We start from the raw sequence: 23,367 nt of genomic DNA on the forward strand, positions 1-23,367 counted from the left end.
TGACAAGCCCAAAATAGGGACACCAAGTTGAACGTGGTTAAATGCTTATCTTTTTAGACATGAGACATGACTCATCAGAACAATTATCTTGTTTATTTCAAAACCACTGAACACAAGAATGCCTCATTTATGGCTTTAATGTTACAAATCACTTCCAGATCAGGTCATCACACAACCACATACAGTAAGGCTTTGCCAACAGAGAATATAACTTAAAGATTTAACCATTTAAGGCTAAACTTTGTCGGAATGAATTTTCTAAAATAGTGAAAATAGCAGATCTTCAAAGCCCATATTTGTGAGCTTGTAGTAGATCAGCTATTCTCACTATTTTAGAAAATTGTGTCTATACTGCATATTATGACATGACCAAAATAGAGATGCCATGGTTATTAAAGGTTTTTATAATAACTTATAATACACCAACAGTGGCTTCAGTAAACAGTTTTTGATCATTATTTCAACCGCTTTGTGCCTCCTCAGTGGACTTAGGATGAACTAGAATCTGTCCTTTTTCCTGATAAGTCATATTCTTATAAAGCACAACATCAGGATATACTAATGGATCAAATCGTTCACTTTCCTTGTCCTTCTACACTGTATATTATAGCTATACAGTAGTTCTCCCAGAGGAACACACATAAACAAACCCAGACCTTGTAAAAGAGATTATTAAATTAACTAAGTGCAGTTTCAGGTCAAAAAGCAACTCTGGGAACAGGTCAAAGAATAAATAAAAATAAAAATAAATGCACATAAACTGACATTTGATTGCCTTGAGTAACTTCAAACTGAACCCTGTTACTTAAATCAACATTTGGTTCAAAGTGACCATGTTTAAGGCAAATTGCAGAAAACAAAAAGGTGTGCCTATGTCACATTATCAACTATTAGAAAGTATTCATGTATACATTTTTCTATACTGTATTTTAACTCCAGTTATCCCCCCAAAAAATCTGTCTGTCCCACATATTCCCTTTTCATAGACTACTGTAGATTGCAACTAATTTGTGTTCCATTCCTCACTATAGTTCCTTGATAAATCAGATTTTTATTTATTTATGATGATTTATTGATACGTGTCTTGTACATCAATCATCATAAGCACACTGCAGTCAACTGATAATGTATATAACAAAGACAACAACTGTGGTGGTCGTGTTGTATTGCAGTGACAGATTGTCAGGAACTATTTAGGAGCTCTAATGTATATTTGGAGGGTTTGACAGTTCTTGATGCTTTTGTTTTGTTATAGCAGGGTTCCGAATCCTTGGCCAGAAGGGACAAAATCGTATTGGTTGTTAAGTGGGTGAGATATGAAGGTGTCAATAATGCTGTGTGCTTTATTTATTGCTCATGCTATGGAATAAGGAGCAATGTCAACTGCTTAAATGACAGCAGCTATTAAATGTATGTTATTTTTCCAAATTGCCCTCTATCTGACTCCAAAGCATCTGACAATCCAACAACTTCACAGCCGATATTCTGCTTTTCAAAAAAGAAAAACAATGTCTTCAGTGTGTGCGAGTCACCTTATGATTACTTCATCACCGACTCAAACATCCAACGTGACGGCATGTGGCATAAGCCCTCTTTACCACCCAGGTAACACTGTGTCCCTGTCAGTCTGCATCTAACATACAGTTAAGGTGTCTGAGTCTAACCTGGTTGACATCAGAGGTGAGCTTATGGTTGCTGGGTGGTGTAGCGGAGCTTGGTACCCTGTCTGTGGTCCTCAGGCTCAGGGTAGATGTTTCTGAAGGTCAGGTTGATACGTGGGCCGCGGTCGTGGTACTCTTTAGCTACCTGATGCTGTGAGGGAGGAGAGAGAGAGAGAGAGAGAGAGAGATAGAGGGGAGAGCATGACACAGGGTCAAAGCAGCATATTTAAAAAAAGAAGGGAAAAAAAGTAAGCTATAGGCTATAAGCTATATTCTGATCATAACCATTGTTCTAGACTCTATAGTAAAGATGCATTTATGAGTTATACCTGTTAAAAGTTTGGATTTTCAATTGAGTGCTATAGCACCACCCTTTGGCCAATGGTTGTGAGTTTCATGTATTCCTGTATGGCATAGCCATATTGCCCAGTTTAGTCAAAAACAACTGCACGGTTGAGATAATACTGCGATTATGCGAAAAACGTCTAGGAATATGAAAGTCTATGAATACGATAGGGGCTACGCCCTTCGGGCTTTGCTGTATGGCATATTGCCCAGTTTAGTAAAAAACAACTGCACGGTTGAGATAATACTGCGATTATGCGAAAAACTTCTAGGAATATGAAAGTCTATGAATACGATAGGGGCTACGCCCTTCGGGCTTGGCCCCTAATTAAATAAAACGATAGAAAGGTATTATTAAGAATAGGGATAAAATAGCAAAATTAAAATACAAATAAAATAATTCTGTACAGTTGCGTGCATGCATGCATGCATGCATGGCATGCATGCCTGCTGCATGTCACAAAAGTTTGTTTTGGTGTTTTCAACTCAAGAAATTCTACACAAACAAACACTTGCTAAATTAGGACAAATGTGAGTCAACCTTTAACTCCATTAACCTTTGTATTTCCATCTAAAACTATCTGATGACTGATGATCTTTGGAAATTCTAAACAAACACAGATGTCTGAGGTATTAGCCAACTAGTTCAACATTCAACACAGTCTTGTGTTGTGGATATGAGACAGGGTTCAGGGCAAATCTCTGTCCTCACCCTGTTCCCATCAATGACACAAACACACATGACCAACAGGAGGTAAAGTATTATGTGGAAGCAATTTGTCAGGTGACAGATGGAAGGGCTATGAAGGACATGGTGGTACAAGGTGGTAGTGTGGTATGTTTTGCCACACTAAACATTTTGCCACACTAAACAGTATTATTGATCTCCTCACATCAGAACCATTGGATTTATTTTCCATCTGCTCAAAACACCGGCGCGGAGCTCTGGGAGCCACCCTGATCAAATCTATATAAAACACACAAATATTGATTGTGACCGAAGGTCGCAGTTTACCATGGGAGATGTCACAGCTTGTCTGCGTGTAGACATGAAGCTGTGTGTGTGTATACATTTTTACAGTCTATGGGTTGGTTCCCTTGACACATCACTGTGACATCACAAGTGATATCACAGGTGGAATCCCTTGTATGCCCATATATGAAGATAGAATGGCAGCATATACGATAGAATGGCAGCAGCCGTGCACCCTTAAATGCACAAATACATTTCGTTGTACTGTGAATGTGCTTGTACGTGTACTGTACTGTGCTTTGGAAATGAGTTGATCGTTGACAATGAAACTGTGCCTGTACCTGTACTGTATTGTTACAATGACAAATAAACTCTATCTATCTCTATCGATGTATATCACTGGCCAGATGGCCAAGACATGGCCCATATCTGTGTGGCAGGTTCAGATAGGGATCTGCATGTATGGGCATAAAATATATTGTATGTTTTGATGTCATGGGAACCACTCTAACAGAACCCCTTTTATGCCCATATATGGAGATCCCTGATGTCATCAATATTAAGCCCATATCTAACAGGACGTTATAAGGGAATGCCCATATATGGAAAAAGACAGCCCTTATCTGTGCGGCTGGTTCAGACAAGGATCTCCATGTATGGGCATAAAAGGGATGTACTATATACAGTACATGGATCTCCATATATGGGTAACTGGTCCGATATACATCACTGGCCAGATGTCGCCTGTCGCCCTGAGGCGTCTTACTAGTTAGGTCACCTCGCAGAAATCGAACAGAGTGAGCAAATACGTAATGAGTGGTGCCAAACATTTATTTTCTACCCAGAAACTGGAAGTACACAGAAATAGCTACAGAAACAGCAAAAAGCTCTGAATCAACAAGCCTATGGGCAAATTGCACCATACCATTGCTCCCTATCACAAGTGACTCATTGATATAATATATATTTATAGAAAGTGATTTTGGGTTTCATGACCCGTGATCAGTCAGTCCTTAAGCATTAAAGGTCAGGGAAATATAACCATAAAGCACAACACATCCATGAGCAGAAAGCATCCAGAATCAGCAACATGGACAGACCTGAATACCTATTTATCACTCAGCTCAAATCCCTTTCTTGCTGGCTGAGGTGCAGTGAATGCACTAAGGTGTCATGGACACCAGAGAGACAAGAGGTACTGTACAGTATGTTTGGGCCGGTTGTCTTGGCAAGCACTTGAAGGAGAGATGACATCTTCAGGAGACACACTGAGGGAGTCATCACTATAAAACCATCTGTGCTAGGGCTGTCACAATTATTACATAATCGTCTAATCGCAATTATTTTGTCATAATCGTCATAATCGTGAATGTTGAAAAATGTTCATTCATTTTCAGAAATACAAGCTCACAACGCGTCGTGATGCGACGTGTTGTGAGCTTGTAGATCTGCTATTTCCACTATCAATGTTCTTTTTGGAGCTGTGTGCAGCTCCCTATACGTGGCTGTGTGGGTCTGTCTGTGTGTCTGTCTGTCTGTGTGTCTGTATGTAGCCTGACTTCGGCGCGTAACTAGTGCCGCAGCATTTACGCCACTCGCGCAATATATACATCAAAATGTGCGGCTCGGCCGGGAATGGTGTTCTATTACCTTTCGTTCCGATCCGCATTACCATGCCGACGTAATCGGCAAAAAACAACGCTTAATTGTCCCCATTGACTTATAATGGGACAATGCAAGAAATCACTTTCAAGTATTTTTCTCTCGTAAACCATAGGAGCTACAGTTTCAAACCTCGGAGAGGAGATTCATAATGATTTTAAGAATGAATCGAAAAATAATTACATCACTCGGCCTCATGGTGGCGCTATAACGGCCCACTTTACGTTTTGCCCCGTAACTCTTGAACCGTAGATCGGAAAATTAAAATTCTTTTTTCCCTGGATTCCTTGGGTCAAGACGCATCTCCCCATATAGGCCACGCCCATTTGCGCCAGGATAGATTTTCCGCCATCTTGAATTTTCTCCAAAACACACTTTTTGCTCCTTTTCCTACATATTTTCTTCAAATGTCACAAAAATCGGTACACATGATCTACACACACACACACACACACACACACACACACACACACACACACACACACACACACACACACACACACACACACACACACACACACACACACACACACACACACACACACACACACACACACACACACACACAGCTCCACTTCACACGGGCGTGATTTTTAAGTATAAAGTTGTCAAATATGTCAGTCATTTCTTTGTATATTTAGGTTATGTGTCATATCTGCCATGTACAACTTCAAAGCCTAAAAGCCAAACAGAAATGTAATTGTCAACAACAAAAACACAATTAAATTGTTAATCGCAATTATTTGAGTGACAATTAATCGTCATGTAAAATGTCATAATCGTGACAGCCCTAGTCATCACTATAAAACCATCTGTGCCCCCCTTCTTCGTCTAGCTCTCTCTCTTTCTCTCTCTGCTCTGTCTCTTTAAACACACAAGGCAAATCCTTGTTAAAAAGAAAGCTTTTTAGTTCCCTTTTAAAGGTGTCAACGGACTATGGTGCTCTCAGATGGTCATGGAGGGCATTCCACAGCCGAGGAGCAGCTGAGCAGAAGCCAGATTTGTGCCCAGTGCTGTGAATGTCAAAGTGAACAAATTCAATGAAGCGCGGGCGGTAAAGTACGACTCTTTTAAGGTAGCCAAATGCCTCGTCATTTAATTAGTGACGCACATGAATGAATGGATTAACAAGATTTCCCACTGTCCCTACCTGCTATCTAGCGAAACCACAGCAAAGGGAACGGGCTTGACAGAATCAGCAGAGGAAAGACCCGATAACTCTCACACTTGGTCGTTCTTTTCATATTTCAGTCTCTCTCAGCTGCCACGGTTAATCATACACTAGTAATTGACTGAATACTCGCTAATAATCTATAACTATAGCCCTAATGTAAACACCAAATGCCTAAATTTAGACACCACAGTGAATGCCGAAAATGGCTGATCTACAATCTCACAATGCATATTATGCCTAGTGATGCATTTTGAGTTTGTAGATATATAAGTATACGTACATTTGACATTTAGGCCTTTCCATGGAGAGTAATGGCCAGACCTTCATAAGAGTCTCCAAAAATTACAGAGTGGAACTGGAAATCTGTCTAACCTGTGCTAGTCCATGGTATGGTGGTGTTCCACACTACATCCTACTTGGCTGTGGGTTTGTGTCACAGTAAAGACCTGATGTAAACAGACACACATGTGAGACTCGCGTGCAGAATGTTTCTTTTATAGAAAAGAACAGGTGTCCGCTGGCCTTGTGGTCCAGGCACATACCACATAGGCTCACTCTTTGCTAAAGCCCGACCGAGAATGCCATATTTTTCGGTCCAATGCCGAATCTGCCGACGCTCTAACCACAAGTTCACTGAACTGGTCAATAAGCAGTGAGCCCTATTCAAAACATTTCAAAAATAGCCAGTCTACATCACAAGCTCATGGGTCGTGCTGATCGCACATCAGATCGGCTGCATAATTACCGATACTGATATTGTCAAAGAAGTCATATAATGGCAGATACACACTGTATATCGGCTAAACCAATAATCAGGTCAGGTTCCACTTTTTACCTCCCTCAATGTATGATCACGACTCAGAGAGTGAGGAAAGACTAGACATGACCCATAACCCTTCACCTGTCAATCTTGACTGTACTGATACACGCTACATCTCCTATGCACATTGCACTTCTAGGTGTATTTTAAACACACGTCCATTGTAACATCTCCAGTACATTCTCTATACCTCCCTCTCCCTCCTTCTCGACGTCTCATTCATTATCTCCCTCAATCAATCTCTCTCTCTCTACGTGTGTGTATATTTATTTTATTATCTATTTTTTGTTTTTCTTACTGCATTACTGCCAGGACAACTGAATTTCCCTCATGGGATCAATGTCATGCTCACATGCCCATGCACCAGTTTCCCCTCCAACACACATTCTTAACACATATGGTGCCAACCCCGAGTTTCCCGAGTTTGTATTGGTACTAGTGCTGTGCCAACCCCGAGTTTCCCGAGTTTGGGCCGTTTTTGAAAAAAAAAAAAAAAACTTTTTTTCAAAAAAGAATTTTTCAAAAAAATGTTTTGGACCTCCAGAAATGTATTAGGCATGATCGCGATCGCGAAATTGCATGTTTAACCCCCATACCAACCCATTCTTTCAAACATGGCAGCCATGTTTGTTTACATCTGAAGAAAACATAATGGCTGATAAATCATGAATGCCTGAACGGATTTCCAAGCGGATTTTTTTGTTTGAAAGCTGTGAACAGCATCTACACACGTGGTGCATCATCTAGGCATGGGCGTGCAGTTTTTACACACTTGCACAATTACATGGAAGTCTATGGTAACCATGGCAACGCGAGACATTGAAGAGAAAAAATCATTGCAACATAAGTGTTAAGCTAGTAAAAAACAGCCCAGATTTCATATCTCTACTTATTCTTAGGATAGGCTACACAAACACTGCAGGAACCCAACACATTTCTCGCAGCTGTGTTTGACCAAAAATGGAAGAGTAACTTCTCTTTTTCTGAGGCAGAGCAGTGAATGACTATAATGACTATGAGTGATGAGGTTGCTTAACAACAGCAACACATTGTGACTTATTTTGTTGTCCTCTGTTTAATGAGGTGAGGTTGAGCGAAGACAACTTTAACAACTTAAACCCTGTATACTTTGGGTTGACTGGGCTACCCCAGCTGTCTAACCTTAGCCCCCTCGTTTTTCCCTCTACAAGATCACAATGCTATGCAACGCAACCGGTCACAACATGAGTTGCAACACAATACAGGCCTGCCGTGTGTGTGTGTGTGTGTGTCTATCTGTCTGGAGCTAATCTGGGACATCGCTGGACCATTGCCATGTTTCTTGTGCACACTGAAGGACAGGGGTTCCCAAACTTTTTTGGCTCAGGGCACCCCTATAAATATTTATTTTCATCCGAGGCACTTCTACATTATTATATTCCTAATTTTCACTCCCAGCACCTTATATTTATAGCATATTTTAGCAATTATGTTGCAAGGAAAGCAAGATAAAGGCCATTTTGGTTGGAACTGACTGAAAATAACTTTGTACTTCAAGTTTAAAATGATACTAAATATATTTTTAAATGTCCAAATAAATTTCTAATATTATCAAATTATCTCGCGGCACCCCTGGACTGCCGTCACGGCACCCCAGAGTGCCCCGTCACCCACTTTGAAAACCCCTGCTGTAGGACCTCGCTCATTTGTTTTGTGTTCTATTCTTTTCTTCAAATATTCAACTTTTGTTCTGATGTTTTGGATGGTGTAGCCTACCTGCCAGTCATCCTGTGTGGCCCCGTCCATTAGTAATAGAGTTCCATGGCTAAGAGGAACTCGGATCCTTTCCGCATAGGTGTAGTCGCCATTCTCCTCCTGTGGCACACACATAAATGTTAGCTAATAACACCTTTCACTGTATAATAGACCCTCCAGAAAAATGCGATTATGCGATCCCATAATTTCCTGCATAATCAGCCAAATGCTGCAGATTATGAGGGGGTAACATATTTTCAAAAAGGCTGCATAATCGCGTATTTTCACCCGCATATTTTGGAACTACCCGCATATTTCACAGAATAAAATCACATAAACCCGCATTTTTCACAACTTTTCGCATAATTCGCAACTTTCTGCATATTTCGCATGTCACAGATTTCGCAACTTTTCGCATATTCCGCAATTCCACAGCATAAAAGCACATAAAACCACACATATTTCATCGCAAAATCAAGGATTTTTGCCCGCATAATCAATGATTTTAGTCTGCATGATCAAGGATTTTTGCCTGCGTTTTTCTGGAGGGTCTAGTATGAATGAAAAAGAACAGTTCATGTAGCATGCATTCACTTAGATAGAGCATGGGTCTTCAACGTTTTTAGGCCAAGGACACCTCATCTGAGAGAGAGATGAAGCAGGGACCCCCACTACAATTGTGTTGCAGATTAATGTAAAAAACATGATCCTATCACACAAAGATATGGCAGCCTCCCTGTAGTAACTCTGAGGACCCACTAGGGGTCCCGGTCCCCCTGTTGAAGACCCCTGAGATAGAGACATAAGCTCAGACAGATACCAAGTTAGAAAACTTGTAATGAAACACCTGTAATGGAAAAATAACATATGACCTTTGATGTTATTTCTTAAGTCGAAACATAACTACTGTAAACTAATGGTTAATCAGCCCATGTTTCAATAGACACACCAGTTCTATCTGAATCTTAATTCAAAACCCTAATTATGAACCACCCCTAACCTAAGAGAAAAGCTTCTGGGAACCCAGATTAAGCCTAGAGTACAGTAACTCAACCCCCTAGTGGCGAAAGAGAAAAGCTTCTGGGAACCCAGATTACCCCTAACCCGTCTCTCCTCACCGGTGCAGGCTGTTTACGGAGGCTGAACACTCGGGTCTCTCCCAGACTGAGGGAGGCGATGGTTGGCATGGAGCCCAGCGATGCCTCGTCGTCGCTATGCCAAGCGATGCTGTCGCGACCGTCCCGGTACAGGTTGCATAGCAATGAGTTGAAGCTCCGCCCACTTGCCCGCTCCACCTCACCACGCAGCGTCAACAGCAATGGATGCCACTGGTAGAAAGAGAGAGTGAAAAAGAGATCCAGCCACCTATAGTCAACCTACTGCAATTAATGACAAAGTGGGTTCTGGAAAGTCTTATCACAGAGATATTTAAAGTGGGAGAGAATATGAAGTCGATATTAATCAAAATGACAGGGAGTTTGTAAATTCTAGTCGATCAGAGATCTCTGCCTACTGAATGTCACAGTCTGGGGGAATCTAAATTCAACACATGGACTGGAACAGCGGAGAAAACCAGCGGGAACAAACCTACGCCCAACTATGGAGCCCCTGAAGTGTCACATAAGTAGATAGATTCTTTTAGGGATAGGTTTAATTTATAAACTTGAAACATACAGGCAGGTAGACTAGTTCGATATAATATATAATACATGTTACAATAATATTGTAACATGTACCTTTTACCTGTGCATTGGCTTCCATTGTGGACTGAGAATATGTGTAGGGCAACTCCCCATACCAGCAGGTTAATCTGGGCTCCTGGTAGGCCTCACCTGGAACATGAATACAGTAAATTATTCATTCAATGATTCAATGAAAGGAAGGAAGAAAGTGGGGAATTTAGCATGTACATGTAGTAAGTCAGCAAGGAAGATGTACTTTATGACCTGTAACATAAATAACAAAGGCTCAAAATTCATTGAACTACAGTATAGAGGCCATCTACAAAACTGTACTTTGTCTTCACACATGCCATAAGACGAATGTGCTCAGCACAGATTCCATAATTAGCTGCACGCACGCACGCACGCACGCGCGCACGCGCGCACGCACACGCACACGCACACGCACACGCACACGCACACACACACACACACACACACACACACACACAGAGCAGTTTCTCAGGTACATTGCCCTATTACCAGAGTAGTTGAGTTACAGCAATTTAATCTTGACAAAAGGAAAACAAACACACACACAGTTCTCAGAGACACTCCTGGTCTGAACATGGTGTTGTTTTTATTGGATGAAAAACTAGTTAGAAGCATTTATTTCAGACCAACGCACCATAAAGGATTAGGGAAGGTGTGTTTAGTTTTATTAGACCGACCTTAATCTCTTTATCTGTTCCTTGAACTAGGAACGTAAACAGTCCATGTCCCCAGTGATCCAACTTTCTCTCTCTAACAGTCACTCTGTTCTATGCTTCTCCCTCGCAATTCTTTATAATGTCTCTCACTCTCATCCTGAATGCATTTCTCGTCTGCTTCATAATATAAATATTTAGTCATCTCTGCATTTTGGAAAAAAATATGGGAGAAGGAGAAATGAGACCTGAAGCTGTCTCACTTTGTGTACCTCTGTATGGCTCCTTCTCACTCTCTCCCTGTGTGTCTATTACAGCCGTCTCTCTCCCTTGCTCTGGAATCTCAATTCAAATCAATTGAGCTGTAGGTTTGAGGTCTACCTTATTTCCATGTTTGTCAAATAGCCCCTCGCGCACAAATCTGGAAGGCAATCATCATAGCCGATATATTTTATCACACAACTCCAGTCATAATGTTTTTGGACGAAATCTATCAGAGCAGTAGGGGGAAAAAAGTGTTTCAAAGAAAAAATCTAGTCACAGTTCAAGATTATGGCCTGCCTGGTATAGCGCCATCATAGGCCGATTTGAAAAATGTGTGGTCGAAGAGTCTTCTTGGCCTACTGGGAATGTGCATGCAAAGTCTTAATGCTAACCAGTCCTTGATTCTGCCTATCTAGGTAGTCATTGTGCCAAAACATTTTGTATTAGTTTTGAATAATATGGATGATTTTCCCAGACAGTTAATTACACAGAATCCTTTGTAAGTTGGGGGCTCAAATATATCTCTATTCTTGTATAAAGGAGTAATGGTTTCTTTGTTCTAAGTCACAGCAAAGTATTTCTCTTCCTCTATCTGCGTCTCCCTCTCTCTCTTTCATCCCTTTCTTTATTTCTCCCTCCCTGCCTGCCTCTAAGCCCTCTTCCTAGAACCAATATTTGCAAATGAATAGTGTTTTGGCAAAGGCTTGGTATGGGGACACGATGTAACCAAAACACTTGTCATGGCTGTAACACAGGCCCCTGGCTTTTTATGGTGCTGGGTAATGCACGGGACCCAGGGATAAATATTTACCCAGCCTCCGAGTTTTCATTTATCAGAGAGAAAACGCTGCACTCTACCCATAAAAAGATGTTATCGGGGAGAAAACATCAACACAGCCGTTTGGCGGAGGATTGTTTTCCACCCATGCAGAGTCCTTCAAACTTTGTGTGGAAAAACTGAGTTTTGTTTTGGAGTGAGTAAAATAAGGTATGGAGAGTAGGAGAGAGGTCAGGGGAAAAAAAGAGGGAGAGGGGGGGTGCAACAGATTCTATGGCAAGATAATGGCTGAAGCAGTCAGGGGCATCACAAGGGCACCCCCGCCCCTTGTGATGCCCCTGACTGCTTGTGATGCCCCTGACTGGAATTGGGAGTGAGTTACCAGGGCCCAAGGTGGAGGGGCCTACTTTATGCTTTAACTATTGAAAAATAGCAGATATACAAGCTCACAGCGCGCTTGTAGATCTGCTACTTTTGGAAAGTCATGAAAAAGTGTGCAAATCTTTGAATATATGTACTTTTTAAGCGAACATTTGTAAATCAAATTTTGTTTCTGGGGGGTCCCTGGAACTAAATATTTCGAGATGGGGGTCGGTGGCCAAATACGTATCATTTTGGGGGTTCTTCACATGAAAAGGTTTGAGCACCACTGACATAGAAACATAGGTTTTTCAAAAAACCTTAGAAGGATTTGAAATAATTCAAAGACTTGCACACATTTTCATCGATCTTTCAAAAATAGCAGATCTACAAGCTCGCAGCGCGGCACTCGGTGCCGCGCTGTGAGCTTGTATATCTGCTATTTTTCAATAGTAAAAGCACAAAATGTGATTGAATCCTTGAACCCAGGGCCCAGAATTTGGTGCGACACCCCTGGAAGCAGTTGGGACAGAGAGATGGTCTGAGACACAGAGAAAGAAGTAGAGCTGGGCGATATGACTTCAAAAGTTCACCAAGTGTCCCTATGCGACTTGAGCTGAGCAATATTTGACCAGTATCTATACGTGACCCAGTACTGGGGTTTATCCACCACTGGCTACAGTACAGTAGGTCAGAGATGTATGAAAAGGGATTGAAAATTGATAAATAGGTACCAATTGGTTTTACAGTTTAAGAAAACAAGTTTCTGACTTGGGGCTACATTTTGGAGAACGTTGCCGAGTCGCAGCACAAACGGCAGATCTGTAATGAATTGTCTACGTTTGCATGATTACAATGATGTCCCCCACCTTGTCTGTTGTTGGTTTTCTGGGACCAGGGCAGCTCTGCTAACAGTTTGCTGAACATCCAATCAGCTTCTTCTTGAGGCAGAAATCCAGGGAGCAGATGCAGCCTGGAAAACACACACACACACACACACACACACACACACACACACACACACACACACACACACACACACACACACAGTACCCTGAGTCCAACCCATGTCCGACAAATGGTTATGTTTGTGCAATATTCAACCAACTATGTACATACAGTATGCTAGCATTGAGGGACAAGTCTCAACAGTTACCAGGGGAGTGCCTGCCATCTAGTGGATCTAATATGCCACTTGGAGAGAAAAGAAATCTCAAGTTTTGTGATCAATGTTCTAGATAAAAATATGACCATGTGTAGGCCTACCATTCGTGACAGAAAATTATGGTGTGGCAGCTATCTATTATACTTTAACTGCACTGGGACTGCAATTACCATTAAATGGATAGAACTATGGTGTTGTACACATTATTACAGTAAGGACTGGAGTAGCATATATAAAATATGAAGTCAGGAACAAGAAAATAAATGTCATATGTCATATGACAAAGAGCAAAGACCTGAATGCATGTCTATGTTTTTCAAATCCAAAGCAGGGTGTTATCAAACTGTATGCTCAGTTTTCTAAATTGACAGTACTATGGCTTATTTAACGTAATAGTTTTCACAAAAGGATACTTGTCCCCACCAGTTGATCCGCTGTACATCTCTGTAATGTACCAGGTAGACTGGACTCACCTGGACACTCCCGATGGGCCATGGCTGATCTCATGGTCCCCTGCCTGTCTATGTAAAGCAAATACAATACATCCATAATTACTTTAACACAGGTAGTGTTGGTCATATTTTAGAAAATACTCAAATTGCTATGGAGAAATGAGAGCGGCAAAAAGAAGAATAAATGTAAACAGGTTGCTTACTCTATCAACTTCTCTGGTGGAATATTTCTAACTGGCTGCGGTGAAGGAAAAAAATACAAAGATTAGAAAGAGTCAGTCACTTACGCACACACACGAGCGCACACACACACACACACACACACACACACACACACACACACACACACACACACACACACACACACACACACACACACACACACACACACACACACACACACACACACACACACACTGTTGCTACAGTAACATATTTTTGTTACCATGCATTGCTAATTACAAACCGGACTACGTCCATGAATTAAGTACTTTTACAGTACAGTCATTGATATTTGTTTAGCTGTGAATAACTTCTACACGTTAGCATATAATAACAGAACACCTGGGCAAATTTTGCCTCAGGTGGTCTGTTACTTTTTTGGCACAGGTGAACAAGCACTATGGTTAAGACCATATCACATGAATACAATAATATAGACCATTGGTTCTCAAAGTGGGGTCCGGGGTTTCAATGTGTTTTCAATTCATTATAAAAGGGAATAGACCAAACATTTACTTTCAACATGACTCAATATTGTTAGTTTTCTCTTACTGACGTAATTCAACATATTTTTTATCTAGTTATTTACTGAAAGCAGGCATCTAATGACACAGGTTAAAGGACCATAGCAGCGGTCTGTTACTGTATATTTATCACACAGTCTACTCAACATTACAGTTGACCATTTTCAGATGCATACGGAAGCCACTGTTTTCCATATTAGTACGGTATGATCACGTCCCATCACGACATGTTGTAAGCTTGTAGATCTGCTATTTTGAAAACATTCAAAATAAAACTACTTTCAAACATTGAAAGGAATTTGAAAACATCATGTTGTCATGTCCTCTCTCTACCTTGGCAGGTTGATGAAACTCAACTGTCCTCTGTCCACCTCCCCAAGAGCCAGCAGCTGGGATGGCGTTCACAGGAGGAACAGCTGTTGCAGAATAGACAGCTTTGAGAGAATGACAGGACTCAGACATTTGTTGGATCAAAATATAAAAAAGAATGTCGGATTAAACAAATAAAAGCATAATGAGAATTGCAGTCATTACTATGCAGTTGTCCTGAAACATGACGGTCGCTCACAGCCGCCATGGTTCCGGGTTGACATGGTTACGGGCAGAAGCGACTTAATTAGCCCCTTACAGCTACACAAACATTCAGATTTCACAAACAAAGCGCTTAATAAAGTCTCACACGTGTCTAAATACGCTACGCAGGGGTTAAAGCCAAAAAGAATCACAAGACTGAAATTATTCATGTCCCAATATGGGATTTCGTGAAACATGGCATGTGCAGCGCACACATTTTATATATGTATATATAATTATATTATTATATTATTATTTTTATTTATTTTTCTCCTGAAGTTCTGAACTGCTTTCACTGAATGTATGTGTGCCAAAGATGCTTTATTTTATAGAAATATCTTCTGAAGTCCTGTTGTATTCTATTGCTTGTCTGGACAATTCAAATACTCATATCTTGAAATTACCAGTAAGACTCCCTAATCGGGAGATAAGCGACCGTAGGTGGCTTATCTCCACAAATAGGGCAAAAATTTGTTTTTCCCAAATCTTCCTGATCCATGTTGATGACATGAGTGTAGACATGCTGTGTAGTGATATTCGTGATTTTAGGGCAAAAACTGTAGGAGCAGTGTCCAAAAATGTGTTTTAAAAATCGGCCTGAAGGTGGCGCTAGAATAGGGCCATGTGAGAAATGAGGGGTGGGGTCTCCGCGTTGCCTTGGAGGACGAATAGGTACCGGCCCCGGCTCTCCCGGACGCTCCTAGCCCGAGTTACGGCATTTTATGTGCGCTGCAGTGGCAGGGGGTCCTCCACTGGGGGCGCCACCACTTTTGCATCCGTTCTGGAGCACCAGGAGTCGGTGGTCCCCGGGAATTCCCCGTGAGCAGCCCCGTTGGGGTGGTCATTTTTGCACATTTGGTCATTTTTTACATCTGGGGCCCCCCAGGGACCTGGGGGTCCCTGGGGCTCCGGGGGTCCTTGGAGGTTGTAGTTTGGCAGGCAAGGAGTGTGTGTGTAAAATCTGGCATGGATCGGGTCAACGGGTGCGGAGATATAAGCAGGGAAAAAGTGTGACGTGTGAGCACATTTGGTCATTTTTTACATCTGGGGGTCCCCCAGGGACCTGGGGGTCCCTGGGGCTCCGGGGGTCCTTGGAGGTTGTAGTTTGGCAGTCAAGGAGTGTGTGTGCAAAATTTGGCATGGATGGGGGCAACGGTTGTGGAGATATGAGCAGGGCAAAAGTGTGACGGACTCACTGACTGACTCACTCACTCACTCACTCACAGACAGCCCGTGGAGGTTTTGGTAGTAAATGCGACCTACGGTCGCAATAACTGCTTTTTAGTTTGGAGATCACTAGACTTTTTGACAACTTTGTCATTCACGCCGTGGCCATCGCTACACCTCCCCCTTATTTTATTTAATCATGTTTTTGCAGATCTGCACTGATCTCAGAAACAGACCCTATTTTATTTATTCATGTTTTTGCAGATCTGCACTGATCTCAGAAACAGACCCTATGGAATCCTCAAGACTGAAATCAGTCCCCAGGACTGAGAACTTTAACCCCTGCGCTACGCCCTACTATAATTACCCGTAGCCTCCGTATTCTTTAATAAGAAGCCTTTTTATCCAATCATGTTCTTTGTTTCCTTGTATATCCTGGTTTTAACTAAGGAATGTATGGAAGGAAGGGATATCATGTGACAACGGGGTATGCGCCATGTCCGGCCATGACGCTCACCATGGGTGCCAGCACTCGCACCGGAAGTGCGATGAAATACGTGACAGTGAATGGAGCCGGCTAGATCAGCTCATGAACAAACCTGGAAGAAACACTATTTATGAACAAACCTGGAAGAAACACTATTTATGAACGACTGAGACCTTTGTCATATAATCTTTTCAGGAATATAAAAGAAAACATATCAAAGGTATTTTTACAATCAATTGCTTTTCGATGTGCACAGTACATAATGAAATAATAATAACAGCAGCAAATAATAATCGTTTCTGTTTCCGAAGTATCCCGAGATTTGGTTCCCAGACAGGAAACGGTGGACAGTCTCGCGATACTTGGCACGTTTAGAAACATACTTTTTGCCCTTTAGCTACTGCTATAAAATGACACAGTGCACACATCGAATATCAACACAGCAGAACATTTTTTGTGACAAGCCTTCTCTTATTTTCCTGAGCCGAGTATGTTATAAAGGTCTCAATTGTTCAGAAATAGTGTTTATTCATGAGCTGCTCTCAGGCTGCTCCACAGGTACAGTGGATTATACCGAACTTCTGGCTGCAGTTTGGCACCCATGATGCGATGAATCTCCCGGTTGGAATTGCGAGATAGCGAAAGTGTTGTTGGTATCTTTACCTCCTATTTACCTTGGTTTTACCCATGCGCACCAACCGCATCTATTGACACTGAGATGTGGGCGTGGCCTTGCAACAATCGGTCCGTAAATACACGGGAAACAGAAAATGATCGGATAAAAAAAGCTTCTTATTAAAGAATACGGAGGCTACGGGTAATTATAGTAGGGCGTATCGTATTTAGACACGTGTGAGACTTTATTAAGCACTTTGTGACATCTGAATGTTGGTGTAGCTAGCTGTATGGGGCTAATTAATTTGGGATCAGCTTGGGCGTGCTGTATGTGCTAGAGTGATCAACAGAACCACGTTGGCTGACTTGCAACAAATCCTGTTTGAGGAATGGGATGCCATCCTACAGCAAAGTGTGCAGGCATTGACACTTGGGCTCCTGTGGTGGGGCGGGCACCACGGGTACAAAACGAATCCGACCCACACATCACCAGTATACAGGCTATTGTCACAATATGTATCTGTGATTCTGTGGAACCGAGTCAAAATAGATGTAAGGCCTAAACTCAGTACCAAGTGCTTGTCAAGGTGGGGGTTCCCGATTCAAATAAGATTATTTTGATGGGTCGCAGCCCGAAAGGTTTTAAGAAACACTGGTCTAACCAACCTGTTGGATGTGGCCGTTGTTTCGGCACGTGTTTTGGCTGTGTAGCCCACGAGCCCTGGACTCTGGCACGCTGACGTTTATCCGACATCAAATCTAGTTAGAAAGCTGGAACACAGATGAGAAGGGATGAGAGGACACATAATTTCAACAATTGTAGTATTTTGGGGGATACACACAGCACAAATCTGAATAAATGTAACTATGAAAGTGTAAAGATTTACCCTTACAGTTAGACTTTGAGTTACATTAACCCTCCAGATTTAGCTGTGTTCAGTAGCCATGTATAGATGGACAAGGAGAATGTGGACAGAAATAACTACTAGGCCCTGTGTGGGGTCTTCAACGTTTTCAGGTCAAGGACCCCTTAGTTGAGAGAGAGATGAAGCAGGTACCCCCACAACCTTTTCATAGATTCCATATAGCTTCATTGTTTGACAGCACGATCAGTGTATTTTAGATTCATGTCAATTTGTGTTTTCAGATAACCACATGAACTGTCAATACTTAATAAACTTGACCTTTCACTCTGTACTTAGTCTGCTCTTTTTCCCCTCTACACCAAAGCTCTTTGCTAACGTTCTCCCAATATGGACACAAGGGTTTAAAGGTGATACACCATGCATTTAAAAAGTATTTATGTCATATTGTTTATGTCCCAAAAACGTTTTTCAAAAGGTTTGAGTTTTTTTTTTTTTTTATGATGACGTCACAATCGGCAGCAAATCTGGATAGCCTGTTTTGAGAACCCGTGGGAGGGATACTTTTAACCTTCGCCTTCTCAAAACCAGAGAAAGACACAACGGTCAGAAATGGGACTTTGTGAGGATAGAAGGTGCTAGTGGGACCCCAAAAAAAGGTTTTAAAATAGGAAAAGTGAAATTTCATGGTGTATCACCTTTAAGTGGTTAATGTAAAAAAGGAGAAAAAAAGGTTTCTATCACACAAAGATTTGGAGGACCCTCTGTAGTAACTCTGAGGACCCCCTAAAGGTCCCGGAACTCCCTGATGAAGACCCCTGCACTATAGTTTATACAGGATGGTCATTGGTTAGCCATAAATTATAACTACCAGGAGATGTCGCTAATATTCGGACGTTATAACGTCCGAATATTAGCGACATCTCCTGGTAGTTATAATTTATGGCTAGTCATTGGTGATGATTTCTAAGCTCAAGGACTGGAGAATTACCCCAGACAAGAAAGACAGAATAAAATATAATAAAGACTAATTTGGTACAAATTAATATAGATGATGGCTGAATAATGTATTTTATACTTTTTCCTATACCTCGGTATATTCATGACAACAGTGCTCAGTCTAGAGCACATATCCCAGACCTTAGGCTAAATCCCCCAAAAACACATCATGTTTGTTGAATTAACTTTAAAAGCCCAAAACGTTTCACATAATTGGACAGGGTATCTTCACGTACATTATTCTCATTTCTCCACATTTGGGGGAATTCTACCTGATTTTTCTGAAATGAACTAAGCCCCATTTGGAACCTCTCCAGTTTCCACGATCTATGTTTATAACCAACAACTTCCATGCACCTTCTGTGCTAACAGCTACATGGCTAGCAATTAATGAATAAGCACAGTTTCCAGATTGTCAGCGTCAACGTTTTATTATTTAGCTATTTCCATAGAGAAACGATTTCGTTGTTCATGACAGTTAGTTTGATACATTACATTGCTCAGTGCTCACCCAGTAGCTGTCAGCTGATTAAACAATCCAAAAGCAAGCACCAACCGCGTCTGGCGTATACGCAAGGCTGTCCCTGTTCCGGTCTGGTTCCGGTCTCCCCCAAGCCCCCTGTGATTGGCTGAACCGGACGTAGGGAGCGCTCGGTTGTAGTCACTTGGACCGCGCGAGGTGCACCAAAACCCAACGATTGCATTCACCACGGCTTCGTGGTGTGCCTGCGGTGTGCCTGCGGTGTGCCTGCGTCGGTCGGGGGCGAAGAGCAGGACCAAGGTCCGCTGGGCTTCGCGCCGCTTGCAATGTCGTGGACAATAACTGGGCGTCGTGGACAATAACTGTGACATCTAACCATAAAACGAGCGCTCCCTTCATAGACAAGCTTGCGAATAGCTTCCTCGCGCACCAACCGGCACCAACAGGATTGAGCTCAGCTCTACGCCAAAATAATTCCGACAGGCAGTCATGGAAACATTTAATGGTTCCGTTTTCCCTGTCAGATTATCCCAATAAGAGTTATAAGAATGATTTTTAATGATTTTCTACGGCTCTCTGGTCCCTCTCAGTGGTGGATCGTGGATGAAGTAGGCTACTCTAATTTAATCAAGTAAAAGTAGCAATACTCTGTTACAAAATAAGAACCGTATTCAAAATTGTACTTAATTGTAACAAAATTGTGCCTATAAAGTACAACACAAAGGTAGTAGTATTAAAATATAGGCCTAAAAGGCTTACTTTATATTTGGTAAAAGGAAATAATAATACAAACAAAGATCTATGCTATATTCAAATAATTGTAGGGGAGTAAAACAATAGGCTACAATATTTGCCACTGAGATGCAGTGGTGTAGAAGTATAAAATGGAAATACTAAAGTAAAATTCAAGTACATCAGAATTATAGCATACTTACTATAATAAATAATACGTAATTACTTTCCACCACTGGTTCTTCTTTACATCATCACCAATCACTATCTATTTATCTTCATCTTTCAGCCACATGGTACATGTGTGCACACAGCCACACACACAGATGTAAACACAAACTATAATGTAACTATAATGTTTTTTTTTTTTTTTACTTGGAACTTTATTTCAGCTCATTCAAAATGCTGCATCTGACCGGATACTCTCACTGGGAGTGAAAAAAATAAAAAACACTTACATTTAATAAATGTATTAGCTCACTCCATATATGTTTTATTTCAAAGTAGGCTACATCTTAATTGATGCCCGAATGCTCACTCAAATTTAATAGAAAGGTGTGGTCAGTAATTGGGTGAAACATAGTTATGCTTAAGACCCTTGTGTAGTGGGGCATGTGATGCCAAGCATTAATGTGTGATAAAGCCAAGGATGCTGATTAAAGTTTGTACAAGGGTGGACCGGGAACACAATTCAGACCAGGAAGATAAATTACGACACCCATTATGTCAAAGTAAAACTCCTTGATAGGAGCATAAGATTACTTACTGTACTGGATGATGCTTCCATGAATATTACATTACCAGTGATTCTTCAAATACAAACATCCCCCGCCCCTTTCTTGGTAAACTCTCAGATCAGGCACCACTCTGTAGAGGAACCCAACATCTAAATCTGGTAAGGTGCATTTAGTCACCATGGGCCTAGTGTCTGGAACAACTTTCTGCTGCTGAAGTGGATAAAAACTCCATATTCTTAAGGTTAGGTAAAGATAACCAGCATATTTGTATGTAAGTGACTTTGTGTGTGTGACTGGACAACATCTCAGGGTCACTATCACATTTGAGCCTATGTGTGGCTCTTTTAAAGGTAATGATTGACAGAAATGACCAATATAAGCTACACTGAATTGATGTTTATTGTGTGTCTCCCACTGGGTGAGCTGGCGACGGGCTCACTCGTCTCCGCTGCTCTGTTGTCTGTCTGCCTAATAAACTGATGGATGAACACCTGACTGCTTCTCTCTCCAGCACAAATGGCTACACGGAGCTGGATATTTCTGAAGCTAGATATTTTTTTGTGCTGTTGGGGCTTGCAGCCACATGAAGCTGGATATTTCGGCCGCGAAGCTGGATATTTTTTAAACCGGATAAATAAGTGAAGACATTGAAAAATATCCGATTCACTGGATCCATGTAGACAGGGAACCCGGATATCTCTGAAGACTTTACCGTGTGTGTGCTTGTTAGACCTAGATATCTTTGTCGTGTGGACCTAGATATTTTTCTATGTGGATATCTGAAAAACCGGGATATATGAAATATCCAGCTCCGTGTGGACCTAGATATTTTTCTATGTGGATATCTGAAAAACCTGGATATATGAAATATCCAGCTCCGTGTAGCCATAGAATCATTCTCAGCAACTTGTACTTAAGAATTCAGTCTCATATTTACTTCAGAACTCTACGGAAATACACCACAGATAGTGTCGACAATACACTACAGAATGGTGCCGAAGGTGGCGTTATAATACACTACAGAATGGTGCCGAAGCCGGGGCACTACAACAGAGTAATCTAAGGTTTAAGACCTTATTTTCGCAAGCCTTTGGTTAATTGCGAGTGTGTGGGGTCCAAGTCCAACTGGTTTGGTCTAACAAGAATCCACTAGCCACCTCACCGTCCCCGAACATCCAGATATACAGATCACATTTTTGTAAAGCACTATTTATTAACAAAAAAAAATATAGAAACATAGAAAGTTATTGGCACATTGCATTCCACATTCAAAAATCTTGAAACATGGTAAAGTTGCACCTGAAACTTCCATAAGGCACCTTAGCTGCCCAGATAAAATTCCGGTGCACTGGCCAAAACAATTCATACAGAGATCTTTGGCAAAATTAATAACACCAAACTAGGCAGTTGTGTACATAGACAACTGCATATCATTTAAGAGTCTTTGATATAGTCAGAAAATACAAAACAGTTTCATAATACATTTTATAAACAGCCACACTTGCATGTCAGTCAACTAAAGGCCATTTACATATTGTAGTGTCAAAGATCAAGTAAAATCATGCATCCATTTTGCAAAGTTGTGATGTAATGTTGGAGTGGAATATTACTATTTTGTCAAGGCTGTCTTAATACTGTTCATACTGGTATTGATGTGTGATGAGGAAGAGAATTAATGTGTGATGAGGAAGTCTTTCGATGCTTTCATATACTTTGTGGAATAGATTCATACACATGGTACTCTGCCAAACGATGGACTTAACCCATAGATCTTTTCTTTGTAAATAGCCTTCAGTTGTTGGTCATGCCTCCCACTGCACGCAAGATATGGCTGTTAGATCAAAATATTAAAAGTTATTTGCCCGCCACCACTTTACTACTGCTTACAACAGCAGAGCAAATAGAAATTCAGTTCCACAGGAAAAACTCCCTTTTGCTGAGGGGAGGATCTCATTTCACCTTGTGCCTTTTAGCAGCCATTTTAGCCATATAAAATTGCAGAAGCCCTACAGCACACCAGGCCAAATTACACCAGAATAGAGGTTGCAAACTTAATGTGCAAACACACAATCATATTTAAAGGCACAGAGGTGAAATTCCTGAAGAAATATCATAGGCACACACACACACACACACACACACACAAACGTTTCCTTTCTAGACAAACTCCAGATTCCATGACAAAGATCGCAGATTGGGAAGCCTCATCTT

General features: G+C 41.4%; 1 protein-coding gene across 2 annotated transcripts; it reads right to left on the reverse strand.

The window, feature by feature from the left end:
- Positions 1-204: 204 nt before the first annotated feature.
- On the reverse strand, positions 205-19,762 carry alkbh3 (alkB homolog 3, alpha-ketoglutarate dependent dioxygenase). Of its 2 annotated transcripts, none has more exons than XM_080736393.1 (10): positions 19,718-19,762; positions 18,011-18,115; positions 14,836-14,918; positions 13,960-13,994; positions 13,778-13,825; positions 13,009-13,112; positions 10,113-10,201; positions 9,488-9,697; positions 8,391-8,489; positions 205-1,812 (listed from the first exon to the last, which is right to left on the reverse strand). In XM_080736393.1, exons 2-10 carry the CDS (start codon positions 18,096-18,098, stop codon positions 1,687-1,689), a joined length of 882 nt encoding a protein of 293 aa, XP_080592519.1. In that variant the 5' UTR covers positions 18,099-18,115; positions 19,718-19,762; the 3' UTR covers positions 205-1,686. The 2 variants fall into 2 exon arrangements, with proteins under 2 accessions (XP_080592519.1, XP_080592518.1); XM_080736392.1 differs by having other exon boundaries at positions 14,836-14,936.
- Positions 19,763-23,367: the final 3,605 nt, after the last annotated feature.

This window comes from Nannobrachium achirus (assembly GCF_963921795.1).
Source record: "Nannobrachium achirus genome assembly, chromosome: 11".
NCBI classification, from domain to species: domain Eukaryota; kingdom Metazoa; phylum Chordata; class Actinopteri; order Myctophiformes; family Myctophidae; genus Nannobrachium; species Nannobrachium achirus.